Below are 21,575 nucleotides of genomic sequence, written 5' to 3'. Positions count from 1 at the left end.
GGCTTCCAGCTGAATTCAGCAGAGTCTGAAGATGGGAACAGGAAGGGCTTCATGCGACCTGACTGAAGAAAATTGAGTGTGACTGCTTAAGAACATAGAGGCTCAGCTAACTGTCAGTGAGATTGAGTCCAGAGATTTCAGGATGCCAATTTTCCAAGCTCAGATCAAGGTGTATAGAGAGGCTTTACCACTGGAAAGCAAGAGAAAATTTAAAAGGGAAAGCAGGATTGTGTGTTTCCTTATTTCCTGCTTGATCCTTTCATCCCATGGAGCTGTACCTTTGTGTTTTAGAAGCAGACAAGTGAAAGTAAACAAAAAATAAACACCTTCAGAGATTTCCACAGGGTTCTCAGTCTCCTTTTGAATAAGTAGCATCAATCTCCCACCATGGAGGTAAACCAAGAGATGTCCTGAGTTTTCAGACAGCTCGGTGAACAGAAGCAAGCCATCTTTATTCCATGTTCGGAACTGGAAGCTCACTGACAAACCATCAATTTGAGCAGTGCCGGGCAGCAGCAAGTAGCTTCGACTGGCACTCACAAAGGTGATGGGAACAATTTGTGGTTCTGAGCAAGAAAAGGTCACATTCCCCTGCAGAAAAAATAAAAAAAATCAAACATAATCAGCATGACTTTTTTTCAGCCATCCCAAAATATCTTCAGTTAAATAAACTCATTGGATTTCTAATCGCCCTCAAGGCTGAAATTGGTATCATTATTCAGACACACATCTTTGGAAATCAATAGGAAATGAAATATATTTCCATGTTGGCAAAAAACACCTAACTTCAAAATTTTACTTTTATCCCAAATGCTGAGGATCAAAAATCAAAACCTTACTTTTTAGAAGGATCTAAATGTAATCAAATGTCCTTATCAATGCCACACCTTAGTTGATTATCTCAGTCACCCAGCCCTTAAATCAATTTGCAATTTGCCCAGAAAAGAAGCACATTTACTCAAAGCAGTCTGCAGAATCTGCACTAGCTTGTATCACTGTAGTTGATGGAAGAAATTATTCCATCAGTTTGCTCAGCCGCTGTAGATTACCCCACCAGGTTAATCAAGCCATGGTATAAAAGCTTAACAATATACAAAGCCAGGATGCACTTAAGGAGCCACATCTCTGAAAGCCACTCCAGGAGAAAATTGTTGCAGCCAGCTGCTTTGAACATGGCTGCTTTGTAAAATACCAGCTGTAATCTGATAAAAACATCGGAGTGTAAGGCTGTCTCCATGATAACACTTCTCATCAGAGCCTGTACCTCACTCTAACTGGATAATTATAACCAACAGCACTTGATGGATGTGCGGGAAGTTCCACAGTGCTTGGGGAATTCCTGCCTGCAATCTCAGATAGATGATGAAACTGCTTCCTATCACTTTCAAATGTCTTTCCAGTCTTTATTTATTAAATGGAAAATAAGGTGCCAAAAACAGACAAAGTTATCACTGGGTGAAGCAATCCTTGATAGATAGTGATCTATATGGAGCTATCTGCATAGTACCTGTTAGGTTCAGAATGCTACCAACCAGATTTGGCAAAAGGAATCCATGGGTATATCATTTTACAATGTGTTTTGAGAAATAATCCAAAGCCTATCTAAACTCCACTGAACACTAGTCAGGTGGGAGGTAGGATGGAAATTTGGTCTCAGCCTTTAAAAGGTTTCTACTACCTGCTGGGATTTTCTGTATGAAGCACAAACTTGTTTTTTGCTATTGTTACACTTCTACCTCAGTTTTAATCAAAATTCAGGCCAGAAGTCCTGTCCTGAGACATGATCAGCAAAGAGTTCTGACTGCAATGCCAATGCTGGGAGATATGGACAGGAGCTGCACAACTCTTCCCTCGCTTAACCTGGTCAGACTTCAAGTTCTGAAGTCTGACTTCAACTTTAGCCTCTCCATTGTCTAAACAGAAGCAAAGCAGGTGTCATTCCACACACCATAAGGACAGCTGGAAATGCACAAAGGTGGTACTGCAATATTCTGTGTAAATGGGATTAAAGGTGCATTTGGAAGACAGAAAAGAGGTGTGTCTACCTTTTGGGGGTTCTTTTCATGAGGCATTTTTGTTGCTCTTATTCAAAAATTGAGATGTAAGGGCCATAAGTAATTGCAGTCAGAGCCAAAAACTAGCCAGGATTTATAAAAAATAAAAGGAAAAAAAGAGAAAAGTTGAGTGAAACAATTGATGCCACAAGAATTTACATCAATTCAACTGATTAATTTAGGAGGGAAACACCTTAAAGCAGCATTCAGAGCAAAGCCAGATGATGTAATTAATACACACCAACAACAGGTGCTGACATCCTTACACTGACCAACCTGTCTACCTTCCTAGAGACAGTAACATGAAAACCTGAAAAAAGACATACACAACTGTTACTTTGAAAAATATTTGTCCACTGAAGTGGGATAGGTTCCCTTTAAAAAAATTGTTAAATATGCTGTGAGTGTTATTCTCAAACAAATTATTCCAGCAGGTTTAAGTCAGAAAAGTAAACAGCTCCCTCTAAACCTTCATCTGATCATGAGCATTTTGCATTAATTGGCAGCAGTTCTGGAACTCTCCAGGGTATATGGCAGATTTCTGGAAGACACTTGATTTTATAATTGAACCCAATTTAACTGAAAAGTAAAAGCTCATTGGCTAGGAAATGGGATAAGAACGATCTAATCCCTAGAGAAAATAAAGGAGATGCTCAGCTCTACCCAGCTGCTGGAAACTCTAGCTATCATGTGCCATTTGAGAATTCCATTGAGTCCATCTCCAGACTGATTAACGACTTCTCTAACAAGCAGTGAAATCTTAACAAAATAGTTCTTATTGTTCTTACAAGAGAAAACTTCTGGGCCTAAAAATGCAATGAAGATACTTGCAATTTTTTCACTGGCTACCACAACAGCTGTCTTAAGAAAAGAGTAGAAGCAGCCCAGATTTCTGCAGGCAGGGGTAGAGGTAGTTCCTGTTCAAGTGAGATGTTGAATGAACAGGCAGCAGCATGTTACAGCATTTTAAAGAAGAACCAGAGTCTCTCTTATTAAAAGAGAATGGAAGAATACAGTTGCTAAGTGATGAGTATAAAAGTGGATTACATAGAAGATCCTCTGAGCCATAAACTTCATTCAAAACTGACTGGAAACTTTCCAGTGACTTCTGTGGGACTTCAATAAAACCTGTATAACTTTAATGAACCATTTCAGTCTTTTCTGGCCTTTCTTCATGTAGTACTGTTCAGTACTTATGTACTGTTCAATGAAAAGAGAAGGCAACACCACAGTCAGGGCAATTGGTAACAAGTTCCTTATATCTCCTCCTTACTCTCAGAGAATACTAATAAAAAATAATATGCACTTGGGAAATTATTCAAACTGACAGCTGCACTGCAATTCTCAGCACTTAGCCTACCACAGGACCCAGGCCAAGATCACAGCTTGAAAAGAGAGAACAATAAATGAGTATTTCTCATTCTACCGGCAGGTTAGAGCATCAAATGGGCACTTAAACTTTCCTCATTAATCACTCTGTGGATACTGTCCAATAAAAAGGGTGTCTTGCTTTCTGCAGAGGATTAGAAAGGATGATTTCATATGACAGGTAAAGGGACTAACATCCTAGGCCTGGCTGAGATACAAATTTGGTAAACTGGCAAGAATATCTCCAGCTTGGAAATTGGAGGACTACTTCTAGCTGTGAAAGGACTGAGTTTGCAGATGAATTTACAAGGAGAGTAACAGAAGAAAAAGGTGACCTTTGATGCAGTTTTAAAAGGATAAGATAAAAAATTGGCATTCAACTCTGAGAAACTGGATTTTGAGAATGAGGGAGGTTCCTTCAAGCCCTGTTTTTAAATTAACTCTCTCTAGCAGAACAAATGTCAGGAGACCCACATATTTCAAGTACTTCTCAAGACTATGCTGAAAACGACATGAAAAGCAAATCAAAGTGAGATACCAGCTCCAGCCTTCTGAAATACTTCTGCAAACTGTCTTCAAAGAGGATATGGGAGCACCAAGGTGCACAGTGTTCCTTCAGTTAGGAAGAGTCCACTGAGTGAGCAACCAGTCCATCCCAAGAGCAGGGGACCAGAAGTTCCTGTACTGAGATGGGTTTCTGTTTCTCTGAGAAAAATTTCAATATGGAAATCTGAAAGCTTTCCTGATCCAAGTTACATTGAAACGAATATGGCCCAGTGATAATCAATCTCATGACAGAGAACTGTCCCATCTCCCCTTACTGCAGGTATCATGAATTCTAATAAAATGTTGTTTATCACATTGATTGAAGTTGTTTACATTAAAATAATATTTCCAATGGAGAGAAAGTAACATTTAATGACAAATAGAAAAGGCTTAGAAAAAACTGAAACATTGTGTCCATGAGAGAAAACGGGATTAGATGCTTGGCTGGACCCTTCCAGATATTCTTTATCTCAGATGTCTAAGCTGACTCTATCACTGGCCAGAAGCAGAACTAAGGATTTTAGCATTTTTATGCCCATGGTAACTGCACATTACTGTTTCACTGCATGGTGCAATAGTTAAGAGATGCTGACAAAAGATGAGAGCAAATACAGAAATATTCTGGAAACATTCTACATTGTTTTTCTCCTCCATTCTCATTGTTTTTTTCCTGAGAGACAGGAAAAGGGGAAAAAAGACCACAGGAGGAAACACACCCATACACAGAAAATAGTGACCACTTAATATTTTCTCTCTGTGGCGTATTGACTTTGTCTGGATGCTAGGAAGAAAACCCTCCTGTGTCAAGAGAAAGGCAGTGCAATATAGCAAAAGCAAAGGCTGCACAAAGAAGCAAAGGAAAACAAAAGACTTAATCTTTACTTTCCATGAGCAGATGATGCCCAGCTAATTCCTAGGAAGCAGGGTTTCAGCATGTGTAAAAGTTGCTCTGCAATAAAGAATGCCTTCCTTTTTCTCTTGGCTCTTACTGCTGAGCAGACTCATTTGGTGTGGAGTATCCCTTTGGTCAGTTTGGATCAGCTGTCCTGGCTACATTTCCTCCCAAGATCTTACCCACACCCAACCTCCTGGTGAGGGGAAATATTCACTTTAAGCAACAAGTAGGAATGAAGCCAGCCTTTCAAATTCAGCTTGCTAGAAGTGAATAAGATAGATGCCTTATATCAAACTGGCAAATTATTACAGTCCAAGTCCAATTTTTGCTCCACTTCAAGGTAAAGTGATCTACGGCTTATTATTTTTTATTGCCTAGAACAAAACACAGCAGCAAGGAGATTTTTTTCTTCATTATTATTATGAAAACAGAACCACATCTACCTTAAAATAGAAAAGTGTATAGAAAGCAATTCCTATCAGCGGTTTTTTTTTTTTTTTAATGTATTAGTTTCCTTTAATAGATTTTCCTCTTTTAAATTCCAATTATCTGTGTATCACAGCACATCAGCTTAAATGGTTGGTGTGAACTGCACACAATTCAGGCTCCTGACTGTGATGGGCTCAGCTTCTGTTATGCCAAGTGCAAAGAGTTCCTAAGGCCTTACCTATTGGAATAAGACCTTAAAAATATACTAAAGCCTTGGCTTTGCAGAAAATTGCATTTTCTCCCATTTTCCTTATCCCCTCCTAACTCCTATGACAATAATTAGCCATCTCTCTTCCTCTCCTACAGGGACTAACAGCCTTATCACCTCCCACCTTGAAACAGCTTCCTCTGCTCAGCAGGCACTAACTGCCCTATTCATTCAATTTGACTATCCAGATAATGTAATAAATGAAACCGCGAAAAATTGTTTCTAACCTGTAATTTGCTGAAGTCTGATGGCTCTCAAAAAAGCCTTGTTTGCTCAGAAATATGTCATTTTTTCTGCATGTCATCCAGTCTTATTAAAAAATGTGGTATCTCTCCCCAAAATACTTGCTTCATTTGTTGTCATCACAACTACCAAAATCCTAACACAAAGAAACTTTTATATCAAGGAGAGTTTACTAATGCAGCTATGTGCTGGATTATACATTTACAGGCTGAAACTCTTTAGAATTGTGGACAAAGCCAACTGAAATCAATGGGAAAGATGTTATTTAAATAGACTTTATTTCAAGACCTCAATTGAGGTGACACACTTAATTTCTTTCAAAATAATCCTTTTACACCCTTCAGCAATAATAAAATAGAACCTTAGAATGAATGCTATTTATATACTCTTCCTTGCTATTCCACATTGCAGGTAGAATGCAAAGGAGACTCCTCTGAAGACCCAGAGACCACAAAGAAAGATAGAAGATAAAAACCTATTTTTAAAATAACCAAATATTTCTTGAATCTGAGTTCACTTGCTTTACCTAAAAGATAACAAAATCAGTTCTCTCTTTAATGGTGTAACCCAACACTTCCATTAAATAATTTAATAAAATTTATTTTTTTTAATAACTCATCTTGGTCCACAGGAAGTTGTGAAAAATGTCACTAAAAACTTCCAACATTTTTTAATACAGAATTCCTATAGTCTTATTGGAGTGCCAAAAATAAGAAAAAGAATCTAACTTGTGATTCTCCTAACTCTAGGAGAGGCCTTCACAAATCACCAGCCTGATGTTCACAGGTAGATCAACCCTTGCCAGAGCACTTTGGTAGAACGAGACGTTCGCAGACAAGTAAATTCTTCTCAGGATGAAGCTATCTCAAATCAGCTTAATAAAATAGCATGTTTGGATGCTCTATAAAGAGAATGAATTATTAGTTTACATTCTCCTGTCACTAGGTATCTTTCCTTGCTCTTTGATGCTGGCAATTGGTTATTTCCCCAAGGCACTACAGTGATACATTTACATGTCACCACATCCCTCTCTGTACTGAGCTGTCATTCTCACATTCAACATGGCAGGCCAGCGTAGAAATCCAAGAGTATCTGAGAGATGACAACTTCTGCCTTACAGTACCCTGCACTCCTTGCCAGCCAGCGCAGGGTTTGCTCTGCTGAACAAAAATGCAACTCCAATTTCTATTAGCCAGAGGTAATGGAAGAGAAAAGGAGATCATGTTTTTCTCAATTTCAGTGAGTAAGTAGGGTGGAACATTGAGAAGACCAAACACAGCATCTTTTCATGACCTCCTAATTTCTTTTCATCAGCTAGACAACTTCCTATTTTGGCATCACAAATCAGTGAAGCACAAAAACAACTTAAGACCCTGGCCACAGGTCACATTCAAGCAGCTTCTAAAAGTGCAACCAGAATCTAGCATTAATGGTGCTAGATTCCACCCATCCATGGTGGAATGGATTCTATATTTTCAGGGGGCTATAGCTGTTGTTTTCTCCTATGTACTCCCTCAACCAGATGCATTTAGCAATTCTCAATGGATTTGTCTTCCTGAAACTTGTCCCATCTCTTCCTGCACCTACATACCCTTGTAACAAGCACAAAATCCCTCAATGAAGACTTCTCCATCCCAGATAGCAAGAGACCAAATTTCCTTCTGTGAAGAAAAATTTCCCTTCTGCTTCTTTAAAAGTGGCTCTTATTTGCATATTTTCTTGCCCCTACTTAATTGCCCAAGAAGTGTAACTGCTGTGCGATTTCTCATAATGAGCAGTCTGCACTTCTCTTGTGCTGAGAAGACATTTTGTAAATAGGGCAAACCTTTATATTACTATTTAATAGCATTTCATGAGGTTTCCCAAGGGTCCACACTAGGACCATGACAGTGGTTAATTACAGAAATTTGACTTCTCATAACCTTTTGCAGTAATCACTTGGAAAGCACATAAAAGATTCCATATCATTGCTCCACATTCAAGGATCAAGGGAAGGGAAAACAAAATGAAAAAAAAAAAACCCCAAACAAATAAAACAACAGACTTTCCCCCATCCCCCCCGCCCAAAAAAAAAAAACAATCCAACAAAAAAAAAAACAAAAAAACAACCAAAAACTCAGCAAAAAACCAAACCAGACCAAAAATACACCAAACCAAAAAAAAAAAAAAAACCCCCAAAAAAAAAAAAAAACAAAAAAACTAAACCCAAAAAATCACAAAGCTTACAACATGACATCAGGGACAGAAGAAACCCCAGAGAGAAGAAAGATCGTCTGTCCAAACAGACAGTGCTATGAAGGGAGGTTAAGTATCAGGCAATACAGAAATGGAATTCTGAAGGCAAGTTCCAGTTCAAAGAGACAGGCTGCCTCGTTATCTTGAGATGCCTTCTCAAGGGGATTTATTGCAAGTCTGAAAACTGCAAATGAGTTACAGAAAAGAACAGGCAGAATGATAATCACAGCCACCACCCAGGAGTACAATACATACTACAGCACTCTGTTATTGACAACCTGTAGTTTCTTCCTCTGACTTTAAATGCAGCTGATTTGGGACCATTATTTATATGGGTGAGGAACTACATCATAAGAGGAAATCTATACCTCCAAAGCTGGTGTATCATTCTCCTGCTTGTGTGAAAGATGTCAAAAGTAAAAAAAAAAGCCAAAGCTGATACGTACGAAAACCCCCAAGTTTGGCTCACTGACTGTGGCAACAATCACAAAGGCACAGAGAGTGACTGCTGAAGTCTACCTGCCTTTGGAGGCAAAACCTGATGTCTCTAAGCATTAATGGCTTTCTAATCCCTAACCAAGCAGTTTGTCATCAATTATCTTTTGCTAGGAGACAAAGGTATTTTGGAAACTAACAATGCAGAACCATCTCAGGTGATCTCCAACTTGTGGGAGATGCAACATATTTTTGGAAGGAGTAGTTCCCAGTCACTGTTACATGTAATCATTCTTTTTTGCTGATCCTTTCCTTGCATTTTCACTACAGACAACCTTACTGACTACAAAGACATGAAGCATAGAAGCTTGCAGCTCCCTGTGGATAGAGCTCGTTGCTTGAAAACCTCAATGCACTTTGAGTAAAAGCATTTAGTGCAGAGTAACTCTGGCAGGCAAAACACTAGATTTAACAAGAACAAGTTATTTTAATTTGAGGAAGTTAATTGCTAATGAGTGAGGAAAAGGGAAACAGGATCAGCCTGAATAACCTAGAAGTACTTGAGAGTTTCTAGAAACAGCTGGGATACAATGAATGTTGGAAAAGAGGTTTACAGGGCCCATTTCCAATAGAAGGTGTTCATCTAAGATTATGAGGCACTCTGAGCGTGGCAACCTTTCCATGCACTTTGCATACCCAAGTGTCACAGACACAGCCCAGAGCAGCTCATAAACCTTCAAAATGCAGTAAGCAGCCCGCCTCTGGAAACCATGGTATTTAAATCATCACTTATGTGAAAGAGATTGAAGGGTGGAGGCACATCCCCACTACCCTAAATGGAGAGAAGGAGCTGGACTCCTAGACCTTTCATCTAGCATTGTCTGAACCAAATGTAGTGATAACAGAGTTTCACTGCTTGGAGCCACTTACACCCAGACAATGTCTCTCTGAGAAAAAGTGCATCACAAAATTCTGCTCTTCCCCTTTAGTAAGGTCTTCCCATTATCCAGCCAGCAAAACAACCAGCTGTTAAATGACCTAAGAAGCAGAGAAGAGCTCTTTGCTCCCCCATTAGAAAGAAAGCTGAGGGGAAGAGGAATTTAACACAGCTCATAGGATTTCTGCCTTTGAGTCCTCAGTCAGAACAATCAAACTCAAGATTATTAAAGCAAAGTCTCTCGGTCCCAGGGGAGTATCCTGGAGGCAGTCTTGACTGCCAACAACATAGCGAGGAACTTCTCACCCATCACCTTTCCATTTTCCAGCTCCCTGCCTATTCAGCCTTGCCCTAGGCAGGGAAAGAACAGAATGAGCTTCCTTGGTCTTCTGGCTTGCTTTGTTTTAGGTTCTGTGTATTTATACACATTACTACAAACTTGAAGATGTCATGGGAGCCAGAAGCAGTTTCATCTCCATGGTCTCCAAAGACAGTGTTAGCCAAAATGCATTTATCAAAGTACATTGTAGCTGAACAGAGTTGAATTATATACAGTTTGTCAAGGCTGTGGGAGTATAGTTCACTCTTCTTACAAAATAAAATGTTTGTTATTTTTGTGATATATTTAAATGTATCTGTAATTTTGGACATTACTATATGTTAGTCATATTTGTGGTTTATGTTATCAAGCTGGATAAGACTGTAGTTCCTCTTGCTTCACCTATACCATTCCACACTTAGAGACAGTAGTACAAAGTCAATGGCTCTCAGAACTGCCAATACATTGAATATATGGAGCAGCACAAAGAAGACTATTTCCAGTGATAACAGGAATATTTTTTCTCCTCTATTGTATGAGCTGAAGTATCAAAGTAGAATTCTGCTAGTGCTGTACTTCCCAACAGTGACAGACAATAGTTCAAAAAGTAAGATTTTATCTCAGTTAACCAGGAAAAAAAATCTCTATGACTTCTATCATGCCATAAAATATACACATTTCTATCTTGAAAAAAATAATTAAAATGTTTCCCCAAGCTAATTCTAATAAATCAGGAAAATCAGAGAAATGCATTGGTTTCCACATGTGTCTCTCACTAACTCTCTCCACAGGAGCCAGTGCTGGCTGGTGTTAACCTCAGCAATATCATTTTAACAAGCTAATTATCCCCCCAGCTATCCAAATCTGAACTCTGCTCATTCAATGCAGCCAGCAGCACCACGAGAGCACAAAAGGCATGGAAGCAAAGAAGGAAAGCACACAGTACTGCCTCTTACCACAGTATAGATCTGAGGTTTGCGTCTTTTGGCCAGGTCAATTATATTGACTCCGTTGTAATAAAGGTTCTCAATGCACCCATGGAAATTTTTCCTCTGAAAGGTTCCTGGCTTCCCCGGGACAGGAATCCCTCCAAAACTGAGCTTTTGGAAATAATAAGAACAGCATTATTTATATTATATATGTATGTATATGTATATCTTATATTACATTGTGTTATCATCCCAAAAGCAGCAGAGCCCCACTCCATACATCTACTTGGGGCATTATTTAAGAACCAGCTCCCACCAACAGCATCACTGGGAGCATGAGGCAGGCCCTGGCCATCTCTCAAGGGAAATTACAGCTCCCATTGCATTCCCGCTGCTGGAGAAACACTTCTGGCACAGTGAGCTCACTGCTTTGGGAGCAGCTCTGAGGTGTCTTGGCACACCAACCTAGTGCCACCAGCTCCCCACCCAGGAACACCCACACACAAGGAAACCCTCCCACAGTGTGCAACCCACAGCCCCACTGGTCCAGAGGGCGACACCAGACTGCAGCCCACAGTGCTCAGGAACCTCTGAGTGATGGGGGAATAGATTCTCCCTGACCTCAGAGCACTGGGCTTGCCTGGGAGCTGTGGTCACTCCTTTCCACCAAGCATGTGTCTGGGCAGTTCTGGTTTCTGCCAGAGAAGGGTACAATCACATACACAAGTACCCCATTTGCACCTTGCAATTTCACTGTGCTTTGGTCTTTACAACTGTCACATGTGGCATTTGGGACTGAGCTTTGTAATGCAGAAGTTCTGCAGGCTACACATTTGCACAAAACTTCTGCTGTGCTGTTGCCTAAGTAGTGGCAGATGTTAACACTGGGCAGGTTACAGCTCCTCACTCAACTGGAGGGCTGAAAGCCCTGGGAGGACAAAAAGCCTAAGAAAATAAAGCTGCCCAAATACAGCATAATTGTTTAGATTCTGAAGAAAAGAAAGAGAGTAAAAAGAAAGAAAAACAAACCCCACAACCTCAAAAAATTCTGATAATCCTGCCTTCATTCTCCAAATGTCACAGCTCATTTCTAATTAACTTTACTGACCTTTCTGGCAAAGCATTACTGGTGGTACCACTGAAGTTCTACTCATTTTTCCCATCACAGCCAGCAGCATGGTGAGTGATATAATGCAGGGGGGGATGCTGCAGCCACACTCGATCAGGACCTGTGCTGCAAAATCCTGCTGCATCCACCGCAGCAAGAACATGCACTGCTGTGTGGCACTGCTTACAGGCTGACAGCTCCTGGAACTTGGTCGGCCCTATTCCCTGTCACAATTCCCAAAGCCTTACCTCAGTTCATTATTACAAAAATAAAGTGCAATTTGGGGGTTATTTTTCCTCCCACTCCACCTAACAAGCTGGGATACATAAGCAAGTGAAACCTCCCTGGGTAACCTTGAAAACATTTACTTGAAAACAAGTTCTTAATGAACTTGCACCTCAGTTGTTTTAATTGATCACTTCAGAGAAATAAAGAGTGAACAGACTGCTACTTTATGTCACTTGCAGGTTTGTTATTGGCATGCGGGCTTATCTGGTAGCAATGTTTGTTTTTTTTCCAGTGAGAATCATTAGTTCTTTCTAAAACGCCAGACTTTCCTTCTTTCATGTTCTATTCTTCGAGTCTCCTGCTTAGGGACTCTGTACTGGGGTTTCAAAACCAGAAGAAAAATCAATATCAATTACACCAATGCATTATTAAGAAAACAGTTTCCTTTGTTATTTGTAATAATTTTAATTATGAAAGTAATGATTTTATTACCCTCAGTAAGGCCTTTAATCCCTGAAGTGTGCTGAGATAAACTTTCAGTAGACTGCATTGCTGCAACATTAGACTGAAAGACTCTCAACGCAAATGGAGAAAAAACACACTGAAAAACTAAGCTCAGGGGACAAGGTCTGAGTGCCTAAGTGGTTGATAGTGATGCTGATTTACAACACCTGGAGATATTTTCCACCATGTTCCCTATTTTGGAGCATCTGGAAAAATGTTCTGCAAATTAGATTGGAGCCTGAGTTTCCCCTAGTTGACAACAAGCACAAGGTGAGAAATTTTATTATTTTGAAATTAGAAAAGCTGATGACTCAGTTATTCAGCTTTTCTCAACTCCATCTTAAAAGCAGTTACAGTTTTAGCCCCTAATAGTTCAGTTTAAAGGTCTTGTAGAATCCTACTGTTCCAAGTGCTAATGCTCCAGCTAAATGTGCTCATGATTTGGTAGAGCTGTGCCAGGGGACAGGTACCATTCTCTCCACCCTGCTTTGTGAAATGCAAAAAAAGGAATTTCATCTGGAAGATGAGCGGAGAGAGCAGGCACCTGCCACTGCTGAGCTGTCTGCTTTTTTCCCTTGGGTGCTTTGGAAAATGATCCTTTCCGGAGAAATGAATTCAAAGTGCAAAGGGGAAACTTGTGGTCTCTGAAGCAGTGAACCATGCCAGCTCAACACATCCAGACAGGGTGATGGCTCTGTGCAAGCATGACCCTGAGCCTTGTGGGCAAGGCAGACTTGGCAGACAAGCACAAGGGGACAAAAGCGAACAGGGGTAATTTGCACGCAGGTGTGCGTTGATGGCAAACTGATGAGGAACTGCCTTGCATACAGATACCATGATATATAGAGCTTTAAGGTACTTTTTTAACAACTGTCATCCATAAGCACTGAGCTGCTGGGGTGATATAAACTGCACTCTGCCACACCTTGGTCTCATCACAGGGGAGAACACCAGGCTCAGGTTTATGGGCAGGCAGGACTTTTCCTCTGCTGAGCTGCTCTGGCTCCCTACATCAGCATGCTCTGCAACATGCTCAGATGTGAAGGGAACTGGGTCAAGCTAGTGGTTGTGAAAGTCATAGAATCATAGAATTACTAAGATTGAAAAAACCTCTAAGATTGAGTCCAAGCCAGTACCTTCATGTTCATGACTACACCATATCCCCAGGTACCACTTCCATACACCTTTGGAACACTCCCAGGGATGATGATTCCACCATTTCCCAGAGTATTTCAATGTGTGATCATCCTTCTAGTAAGGAATATTTTCCTGCTATCCAATCTAACCTCCTCTGCCACAACTTGAGGCCATTTCCTCTCATCTTGTCATTTGCTACCTGGGAGGAGAGACAGATGCCCACCTTGCTAAAACTTCCTTGTGTACCGGAGGTCTTCCATTCCTAGTGGGAATACAGTAATTTTCACCTGTTCATCTCTGTGTGGAGAGCTGCAATTCAACTAAGTGCTGTCTGGATATAGGGACAAATCAGGGCTGGAATCCCCACAGTCATGCTCAATTCAATGCAGGGATGGTGCACAGTGATGCCATTAAAATCATATTGGAGATGATAACACAGCTGCTCTCTGAACATTTGACTAGAACCCAGGCTATGACTTCTCATTTATTCAAAGTCTGCCATACTTTGAAGTGCAAACATAATGCAATGCCTATTTGCACAGAGATTTGCCACTTTCTCATGCTGGCATACATGGAGTTACACTGACATAGTTTATGCTGGTAAAGTATCAAAGGAACTCTCTAGGAAGAAAATATTAAAAAATTATCTTTGCTGGAAAAAAACCAGCTCATAGGGTGGTTGCTTTCCATTGTATTAATTTTATAGTAATTCATACCTCAATTCACAGGTTATAACCTAAAGGGCTTCACACACCTCATAATCAATATCCAAGTGATCTGAATCCCCCTTTGTTCGGAAGTGCTGGGTGTGCTTGTCCACTGTGAAGTTCACTTGCTTGTTGAAGCGTTCTATGAGAACTGAGTGCCAGTGCTGGTCATCCAGGAGGCTGCCCAAGGTGACAGACGTGTGGCTGTTACTGTAGTGCAGGTTGGAGTCCCCTAGAGTGGCACAGAGAGGCGGAAGATACCAGAGTTACCTCCAGACTCTTAACTGGAGCATGGGGAGTCAAGGAAAGCATGGAGCAGAGCTCCAGGATGCAAGCCAGAGCTCTTGGAAACAGATCCTTTTCAAAGACTGCCTTAGATTCCTTGGGTCCCATTCACATACATGTGTGTATACCTGCCCACCACACACACATTTTTTCCCTGTGAAATCTTTGTGGTGAACCAGGAGATGTTACAGATGCTGCACTCACACATTGCAGCAGGCAGGGCATTACTACTTTGTCTGCATCCTTGATTCTGCCAGGCCTTTTTGGTCCTGATGGCTTAAGAGCTTCCTCTGGGCAACACCAAAATCTTTTGTCTAATCACATCAACAGACCACTCCTGACATTTCACTGTCAACTCTGTGCTTTCTGCATTTTAAAAATAAAATTGTTTAAAAGAAAAAACACTAATCAGTGAAGCAACAAGAGTGTTTTGTTCAGCTCATAAAAATTCTTAAAACTGGCCTAGCTCTCCAAAAGTATAGATCACAAATCATAAAAATATTTAGGCTGGTAATTTTAACCCAGTCATTTCAAGCACTCTTCTGTTTTCCAGCTAGCTGAACACTTTGGAGCCTCTCACTGAAAGAGAGTGTGTATCCTCTTTTACATTCCTGCAGAATGGAGAGAACACATGCTCCAAAACTGCCAGGCAAGATGCAAGCAGATTTAAGAGAAGTCATTGAAACCCTTGCCATGAGGTGTGAATGCAAAAAAGAGGACCTGAAATGGCTACATTTTGTACACTTAGGGCTACAGCTGAAGAAAAAAACCCAACTCATCTCAGAATACACATTCATAAGAGTATCTCTTCTGGAAGAAGTTACATAATATAATTAACTGTACTATATTCTTATCCTAGCACAAATATTTTGTAAGAGGGCAATTCTGTGGGGTAGATTCCCCCATTCAGAGCTTCAGGAAGTAGTTCTTTGGTCCAAGTAACATCCAAATCCCAAATCAGAAAATGATGCATTATCATTTCCAATCTTTGCTGAAAAAGAAAGAAGGAAAGAAAGAAAGCACAACTTGGGGACTCAACAATTAATGAGCTTATGTAAAACAAAGTGCAACAGCTGTGGAGAACAGTTACTGATTTTTAAAACAAACATAATTAAGCACAAGGGGAAAAATGCCCAACTTAAACCCCTCAGTATGAGAAACATGAGTCAGCAGAGACTGCTGAGGCCAGCACCATGGGACACCCACAGATGAAGCCAGTGAAGATTTTGCAGTAAGGCTGGGAGAGGGGGTATCATCACTCCTATTGCAGTAGTCCCTACCATTATCAAAGTGCTTCAGTGTATTCAGCAGGGAAAAAAAAACAAGCATCTTCTACAGAAAGAAATTAAGCCAGCCTTTCCTCTGATTCTCTGATCCAACATGATTGTACAGTGATAACCTTACAGATATTGAAGAAGGAATATTCACAGTTTTCAGGGAGGAAACATACAGCAGTTTCCACAATGCTTTGACCAGAATGTTATCATTGAAATTCTGTATTCTCAGCTCAGCTCTGAATCACTGAGTGAATGGAAAAAATTAGACACAAACCAAAAATAAGCCTTTCCTGCTGTCCAAAGACCACTTCCTGAGAATGCTGTTCTTAAAAATAATACAAAAAACCTACACACACATCCAAGAAAAAAAAAAAAAAGGTATATGAGGAATCAGAACTAGCCATTGAGCAGTTCTACTTCTGTCCTGCTCAGCACTAGAGCCAAGGTCTCTTCTTGGCTCAGCTACCATGTCCTCCATGACATCAGCACACAGAATGTTCTGTTGATATCAGCTGGAGTTTGCAGATACTGACTAATATAAATAATAGATTTATATGCAAACCAGTAATCCTAATTACCCTTACCTAGGTTGAGGTGCAAGGAGAGCTTCCCTTTCTGTAGTTCCAAGGTTATGTAGTCTCCACGCTGTCCTTCTCCATGGAATAAGACTCCATCCCCCTGCATGCTCTTGAACTTCAAGGAAACTACATCTTTGAACGTGCTCATAAGCTTCTGATTGAACCTGTAGAGAAGTGAACTTCTGCCATCAAAGTCTGCAATATCTGACTCTGGAAGAAAGAAAATGGCAAAATGGCAAGGAGGGGCAGCATCAGAAGAGGAACTGTATTTTTTTCAGGATCTTTTCAAATACAGTTTGGAGTCAGGTATTGTCCTGAGTGTGTACATCCACAGGATGTACAGGTCATTTGAGCAACCACATTTCATCCATTTCCAATCCTCTCCCTCTGCTGGATAAAGGGAACATGAGGATAAAACCAGAACCCCTCTGCACTTGCCTTCCTCATACAACACCTCTCTCATTTAACTTTTGAGAACAGAACAGGTGCCTTCCATCATATTCAGATCTCCAGAACATCCCTTGCCGCATTTACTGCTCCTCTCAAACGCATTCAGGATGTTATTCATTACTTTGAACACTTCAGTACTCACTCCACTTTTGTAGCTTCACAAGTGTCTGTTGAGTTGTTCCTGCATGTCAGCCATGCCTGCATCCACCTCTGCATTCTGATAAGGATCCCCTCAGCCTCCGAGGGCTGGCTGCTTGCTTGTGATGGGCATTTATCAGCCGTGTTTCTGCATGCAAATTGACTAGGCTGGCAGGGATAGTCAAACATCAATTCAAAAAGCTTTTGAAGAGATTTCATGGGAACTGGGCATCTAAACTGATTATACACCTTTGAAAATCCTATTAGAAACATATTTTCCCCTTCAGCCAGCCTCTAAAATCCCAATCATTCTGGTAGGAAACAAGCTTTCGGTTCCTCACTTGCAATTAATACTTTCTTTGGCAGCAGCAGCCTGAAGTACTCGCTCTGCCTTATAAAGTAGTCTTTTAAGCAAAAGCTTTTTTTTTTTAACAAAATTTTAAATGTATCTCTGACCAGAATATTTCAGGTAGCTTTAAATACTTTTAACTAATACGTTGTACACAAACATCTGACTGACATACATTACTTCAAATCCAATTTCTATCCAACTGCAATTTGACACAATTTATGTATAAAGTATCAATTTTGTCAATTGGTATTTTCTGTTGTTAAGAAAAATATTAAAAATTAAGAATACCAGACAATGAAGAATTTGAACAGAGGCTTACTAAACTACATAACTACTGAGGCACATGCACAAAGACAAGTAACACCTTCCTAGTGCCCAAGAAGAAAGAACGTAGACTCTCTCATTTGCAAACCATACATTTCAATGATAAACCAAAGCTATCAGTTTTCTATTTTCTTCTGAAAAATAACTGAGAGGTTCATATGATCAAGACTTCTCGTGAGCAACTGTATCATGGATCAAGTCAGTAATTTAAGTCACCTAAACTCCATTGAGAGCTCTTTTGTCCTTTTAAGCATTAACACTAGTTTCATCTGCTTCTTTTTAAAAACCAAAAATAATAAGAGCTCTGGGAAGAGGGGTTTTAACCTTTTTTTTCCCTTTTTTTTAGTGAAAAAATTAAAGGGGTTTGCAATTAAAAACTATTAAAAGCTCAGAAAATAAAACAGCTGTTAACAATTTGTTACCATGGAAACTACCAGGAAAATTTCTGCCTGTCAGTATGACAGTTTGTACAGGAGTTTGATGGCACACTTACAAACTTGCAGGGAGCACAACATTTCAATTTGATGCAAAATTCTGTAACTCCATAGCCAACTTCATTCCGAAGCAGAAGGCAACTGATTTTTTTAATGAGACTAAAACTACAAAGAAACTCAGTCCTGGGGAAAATTCACTCTTGAATAAACTAAGACCAACTTCTCATCTGTGATGTCAGAATTATAACAGGCTGTTTCCCTTCATTTGTGGAACAGTTGCTACTTTAGGAATTATCACAAATACGAAAGTATTCCTGCCATCTGTTTTTAACTTCTGAATTAGGTGTTACGAAACAGCTTCTTCAGAATTGCTGACTTCTCTCTATTGACACCTTGACTGCCAGTTTCTATAAAGGGAATTAAATTGGTAGTTTAGTTCTTGTGAATTTCCCCTAACTACATGAAATACTACAATTTGGTTAAAGTAAACCACAAGTGTCTTATAAAAAAGGTTTCATTTCAACACTGGCGGCAATCAGGAAATAGCTTATAAAGAATGTACAGTCTTTGATTTCCAGAGCATTTTGCTACTAAAGTTGATTTTTCTCCTAGCTCTTAAAACCAAAGGCACTACAGGAGCAAGGGCTCCTGACTGAATGCTGCTCAAAAAGTGGCCCTTTTAAAATCTTTTTCCTAAGATCCAAGGTTCCAGCCAGTCTAAATTCATACTTCAGTACTTGTTCTTAACTCTCCATTAAGCCACAGCATAACATGATTTCTTGAAGAGCTCTAGTACTGACATTTACAGAGCATATCACAAAGGAAAACTTGTTTCTGAAAAGCTCTGCTCCACTAATTATCACTTGTGAGCACACTGGCCAATAAATAGCCCTGAATGAAACGAGAATATGTCAAATAAATGCTAACACTGGCAGCCAGAAGTCATTAGTGGCAGTTTGCATGACAACAAATCGTTGGTTCCTGTTAAAAACAGCCACTCCAGAAAACCTGCTTGGTGTTTGCTCAGTGTTTATGTAGTCCATGTATGTCCATAACCCTCTTCCAGCAAGACAACAAGGATCCAAAACGTTTCAAGTCTCAGAAAATCTGTAGTAATAACAGACTAAAACAAAACATGTGATTTCATCCTGCACTGCCTGCTGGTATTCTTATGCTCCCTGAAGACAGACTTTGCTCATTCTGGGCTCTTCTCTACATTGTCCTCATCAACAAGGCTGTTGACAGGCTGGCAGCAGTATGAGAGCACAGAGCTTACTTGTGCAGCAATCTGCTCCCAGCAGCAGAGAGGATACACAGCCATACTCGAGAAGAAAGTCCTTCCTCCTAGTGACTTTGGGAAAAATGAACACTTACTTAGCAAAAATATTCTAAAACAGGAATAACTCTAGGAGCAGTTGCCATGTGAGACAGGAACTTTCAGTCTTGAGCTTGCACCAATGAACAGAATCTTTAACTCCTGGCAGAAGGGAAGAGGACAACTCCTGGTCTGAACAGATGTGTCCCCCGGCCAGTCACAGCTGCCTTGAATGACCCTAAAGCCATGCCCACCTCTCTCTCAGACACGCAACCCAAGGGATGCATGTGGATGACTACTTCAGAGGTGACTGTTCGGCCAGGCAGCTTTATCCCTGTCAAAAATCTCTGCTTCATTTCAGTAAGCAATCATTTGGGCATTTACCTTGTGCATTTGATTGCAAACACAATGGTCAAGGACCATCAGACATTAAGCAGTTCTCTGCAATGAGTTATTTTCTATCTCATAGGAAGACAAAGGAGAGGATGAAGGAAGGTGGGGGAAAAGAAAAAAAAAAAAAAGAGGAAAAGAAGAGAGAAAAAGAATCCAGTAAAAATATAATTTAATAAAAAGGCACAGTATCAGATCATGTTCCCTGAAGCAATGACCGCAAAATATGAGAAATCAGAGTCCTGAACTGCAAATGAAGAATACTGCTCTTACAAGACACCCTGTCTCACACCCTATCATTGTTTCTCCTGTGGTATCCCAGGCTGTTAACTGCACATACACCCAATTCTGCTGAAGCACCTTGGGCTGTTAACCAGTTATAGAATATGAGCAGCATCACCAATGCAGCTATAAATCTTATCCTATAAAAGCAATTGTGCCAGCGATTTTCTTTTTTCTTGTCCTAAGCTAACAAGACTTTTCCCAAGTATAAAGATACACTTGTCGCCCCTTGCCACCTCCAGCATCAAAAGCAATTGGTTTGCCATTTGTCTGAGCATGTCCTCTGCTGCAGCTCTGCTTATCTGTTACAGATACATTGCTGGAGCCACTGCTGCAAAGGAATAGCAAGGGCTTACACGTATTTCTCCATGGAACTTTCCACAGAACTCGTCATCCTTTTCTGAACAGGAAACATTAATGTATGTTTTCAGATCATCATCTCCTTCCTATTTCAGTGCCTATTTTGAGGATACCAGATGAGATATTTACAGGAATTAAAAAAAAAAATGTAATCAATTTTCATTTAAATACATGCTTTCTGAAGAAAGTAAACATTTAGCAGGCTATCTGTGAAATACAGCTTATATGATGGCCTTGGAGTCCTTTATTCATAGGAACTTCAATATGTACGGGATAGGATGAGGTACGCTCAATCTGAAATAGCTTTTCTGTTCAAAATATGTTTTCATTTTTCCAAAGAAACAATGTCAACTGACAGCCAGATAGAAGGTGAAAAGAAAACGGGAAGAAGGAAAAAGAAAAAGACAAGAAATGAAAGCTCTTTTGTTTGACAGGGAGACTTGAGGAATAAATTCATAGTAAATTATTTCTAGCAGAAGCAATAAACAACAGCAAGCGCCATTCAGCAGCAGCACAGTACCACCACAGGCTAAGTTATCCACTTTGGCATCCAGTGCACACAGCAGGATTCTTCAGTGTGTTTTGTGGCTGTGTCCTGCCAAAGTGTCACCTGGCAGGTGATCTACAAGACCTGATGCCTTCCATGTGCCCCCTACTAAACAGTCATCAATGAATGCTGCACTTGCAAAGGTTGGCACAGGGCTGTGTTCCTGGGGCCTCTCGAGCAGAGAATACTGCATAGGAGAGTCATACACCACAAATGTGATAACAGAGACTTCTGCTGCCACAGGACTGTCACATTCACCTAAAAAGGCAGCAAAGAAACCATACGCGTCTCTAAAAGATGGATTTATATCAGCTGATGCTGTTTCTACTCTCAGCATCACGTCCCTTCTTTCATGTACATACAGACACATGCATGAAGATGGTGCACATTCAATATACTTTCTCTTCTAGTTCAGTTTCCTTCCTGGCTTGTTCAACAGCTTGTCTCCAGAAACTTAATCTTCGCAATTTTAATTTTTTCCCCAGATTATTAATATTGCTT

General features: G+C 40.2%; 1 protein-coding gene across 1 annotated transcript in view; it reads right to left on the bottom strand.

Annotated features, from left to right (window-relative positions):
• CNTNAP5 (contactin associated protein family member 5) overlaps positions 1-21,575 on the bottom strand; it is a 273,054-nt gene that overhangs the window by 126,923 nt on the left and 124,556 nt on the right. The window contains exons 5-8 of the mRNA XM_038143362.1: positions 16,489-16,692; positions 14,390-14,574; positions 10,686-10,829; positions 327-591 (exon numbers count right to left, since the gene is read on the bottom strand). Coding sequence (XP_037999290.1) covers positions 327-591; positions 10,686-10,829; positions 14,390-14,574; positions 16,489-16,692 — 798 coding nt within the window. The remainder of the gene's footprint in view (positions 1-326; positions 592-10,685; positions 10,830-14,389; positions 14,575-16,488; positions 16,693-21,575) is intronic.

Source organism: Motacilla alba, chromosome 7, assembly GCF_015832195.1.
Source record: "Motacilla alba alba isolate MOTALB_02 chromosome 7, Motacilla_alba_V1.0_pri, whole genome shotgun sequence".
NCBI lineage: Eukaryota > Metazoa > Chordata > Aves > Passeriformes > Motacillidae > Motacilla > Motacilla alba.
This window is presented reverse-complemented; position numbering and strand designations above follow the sequence as displayed.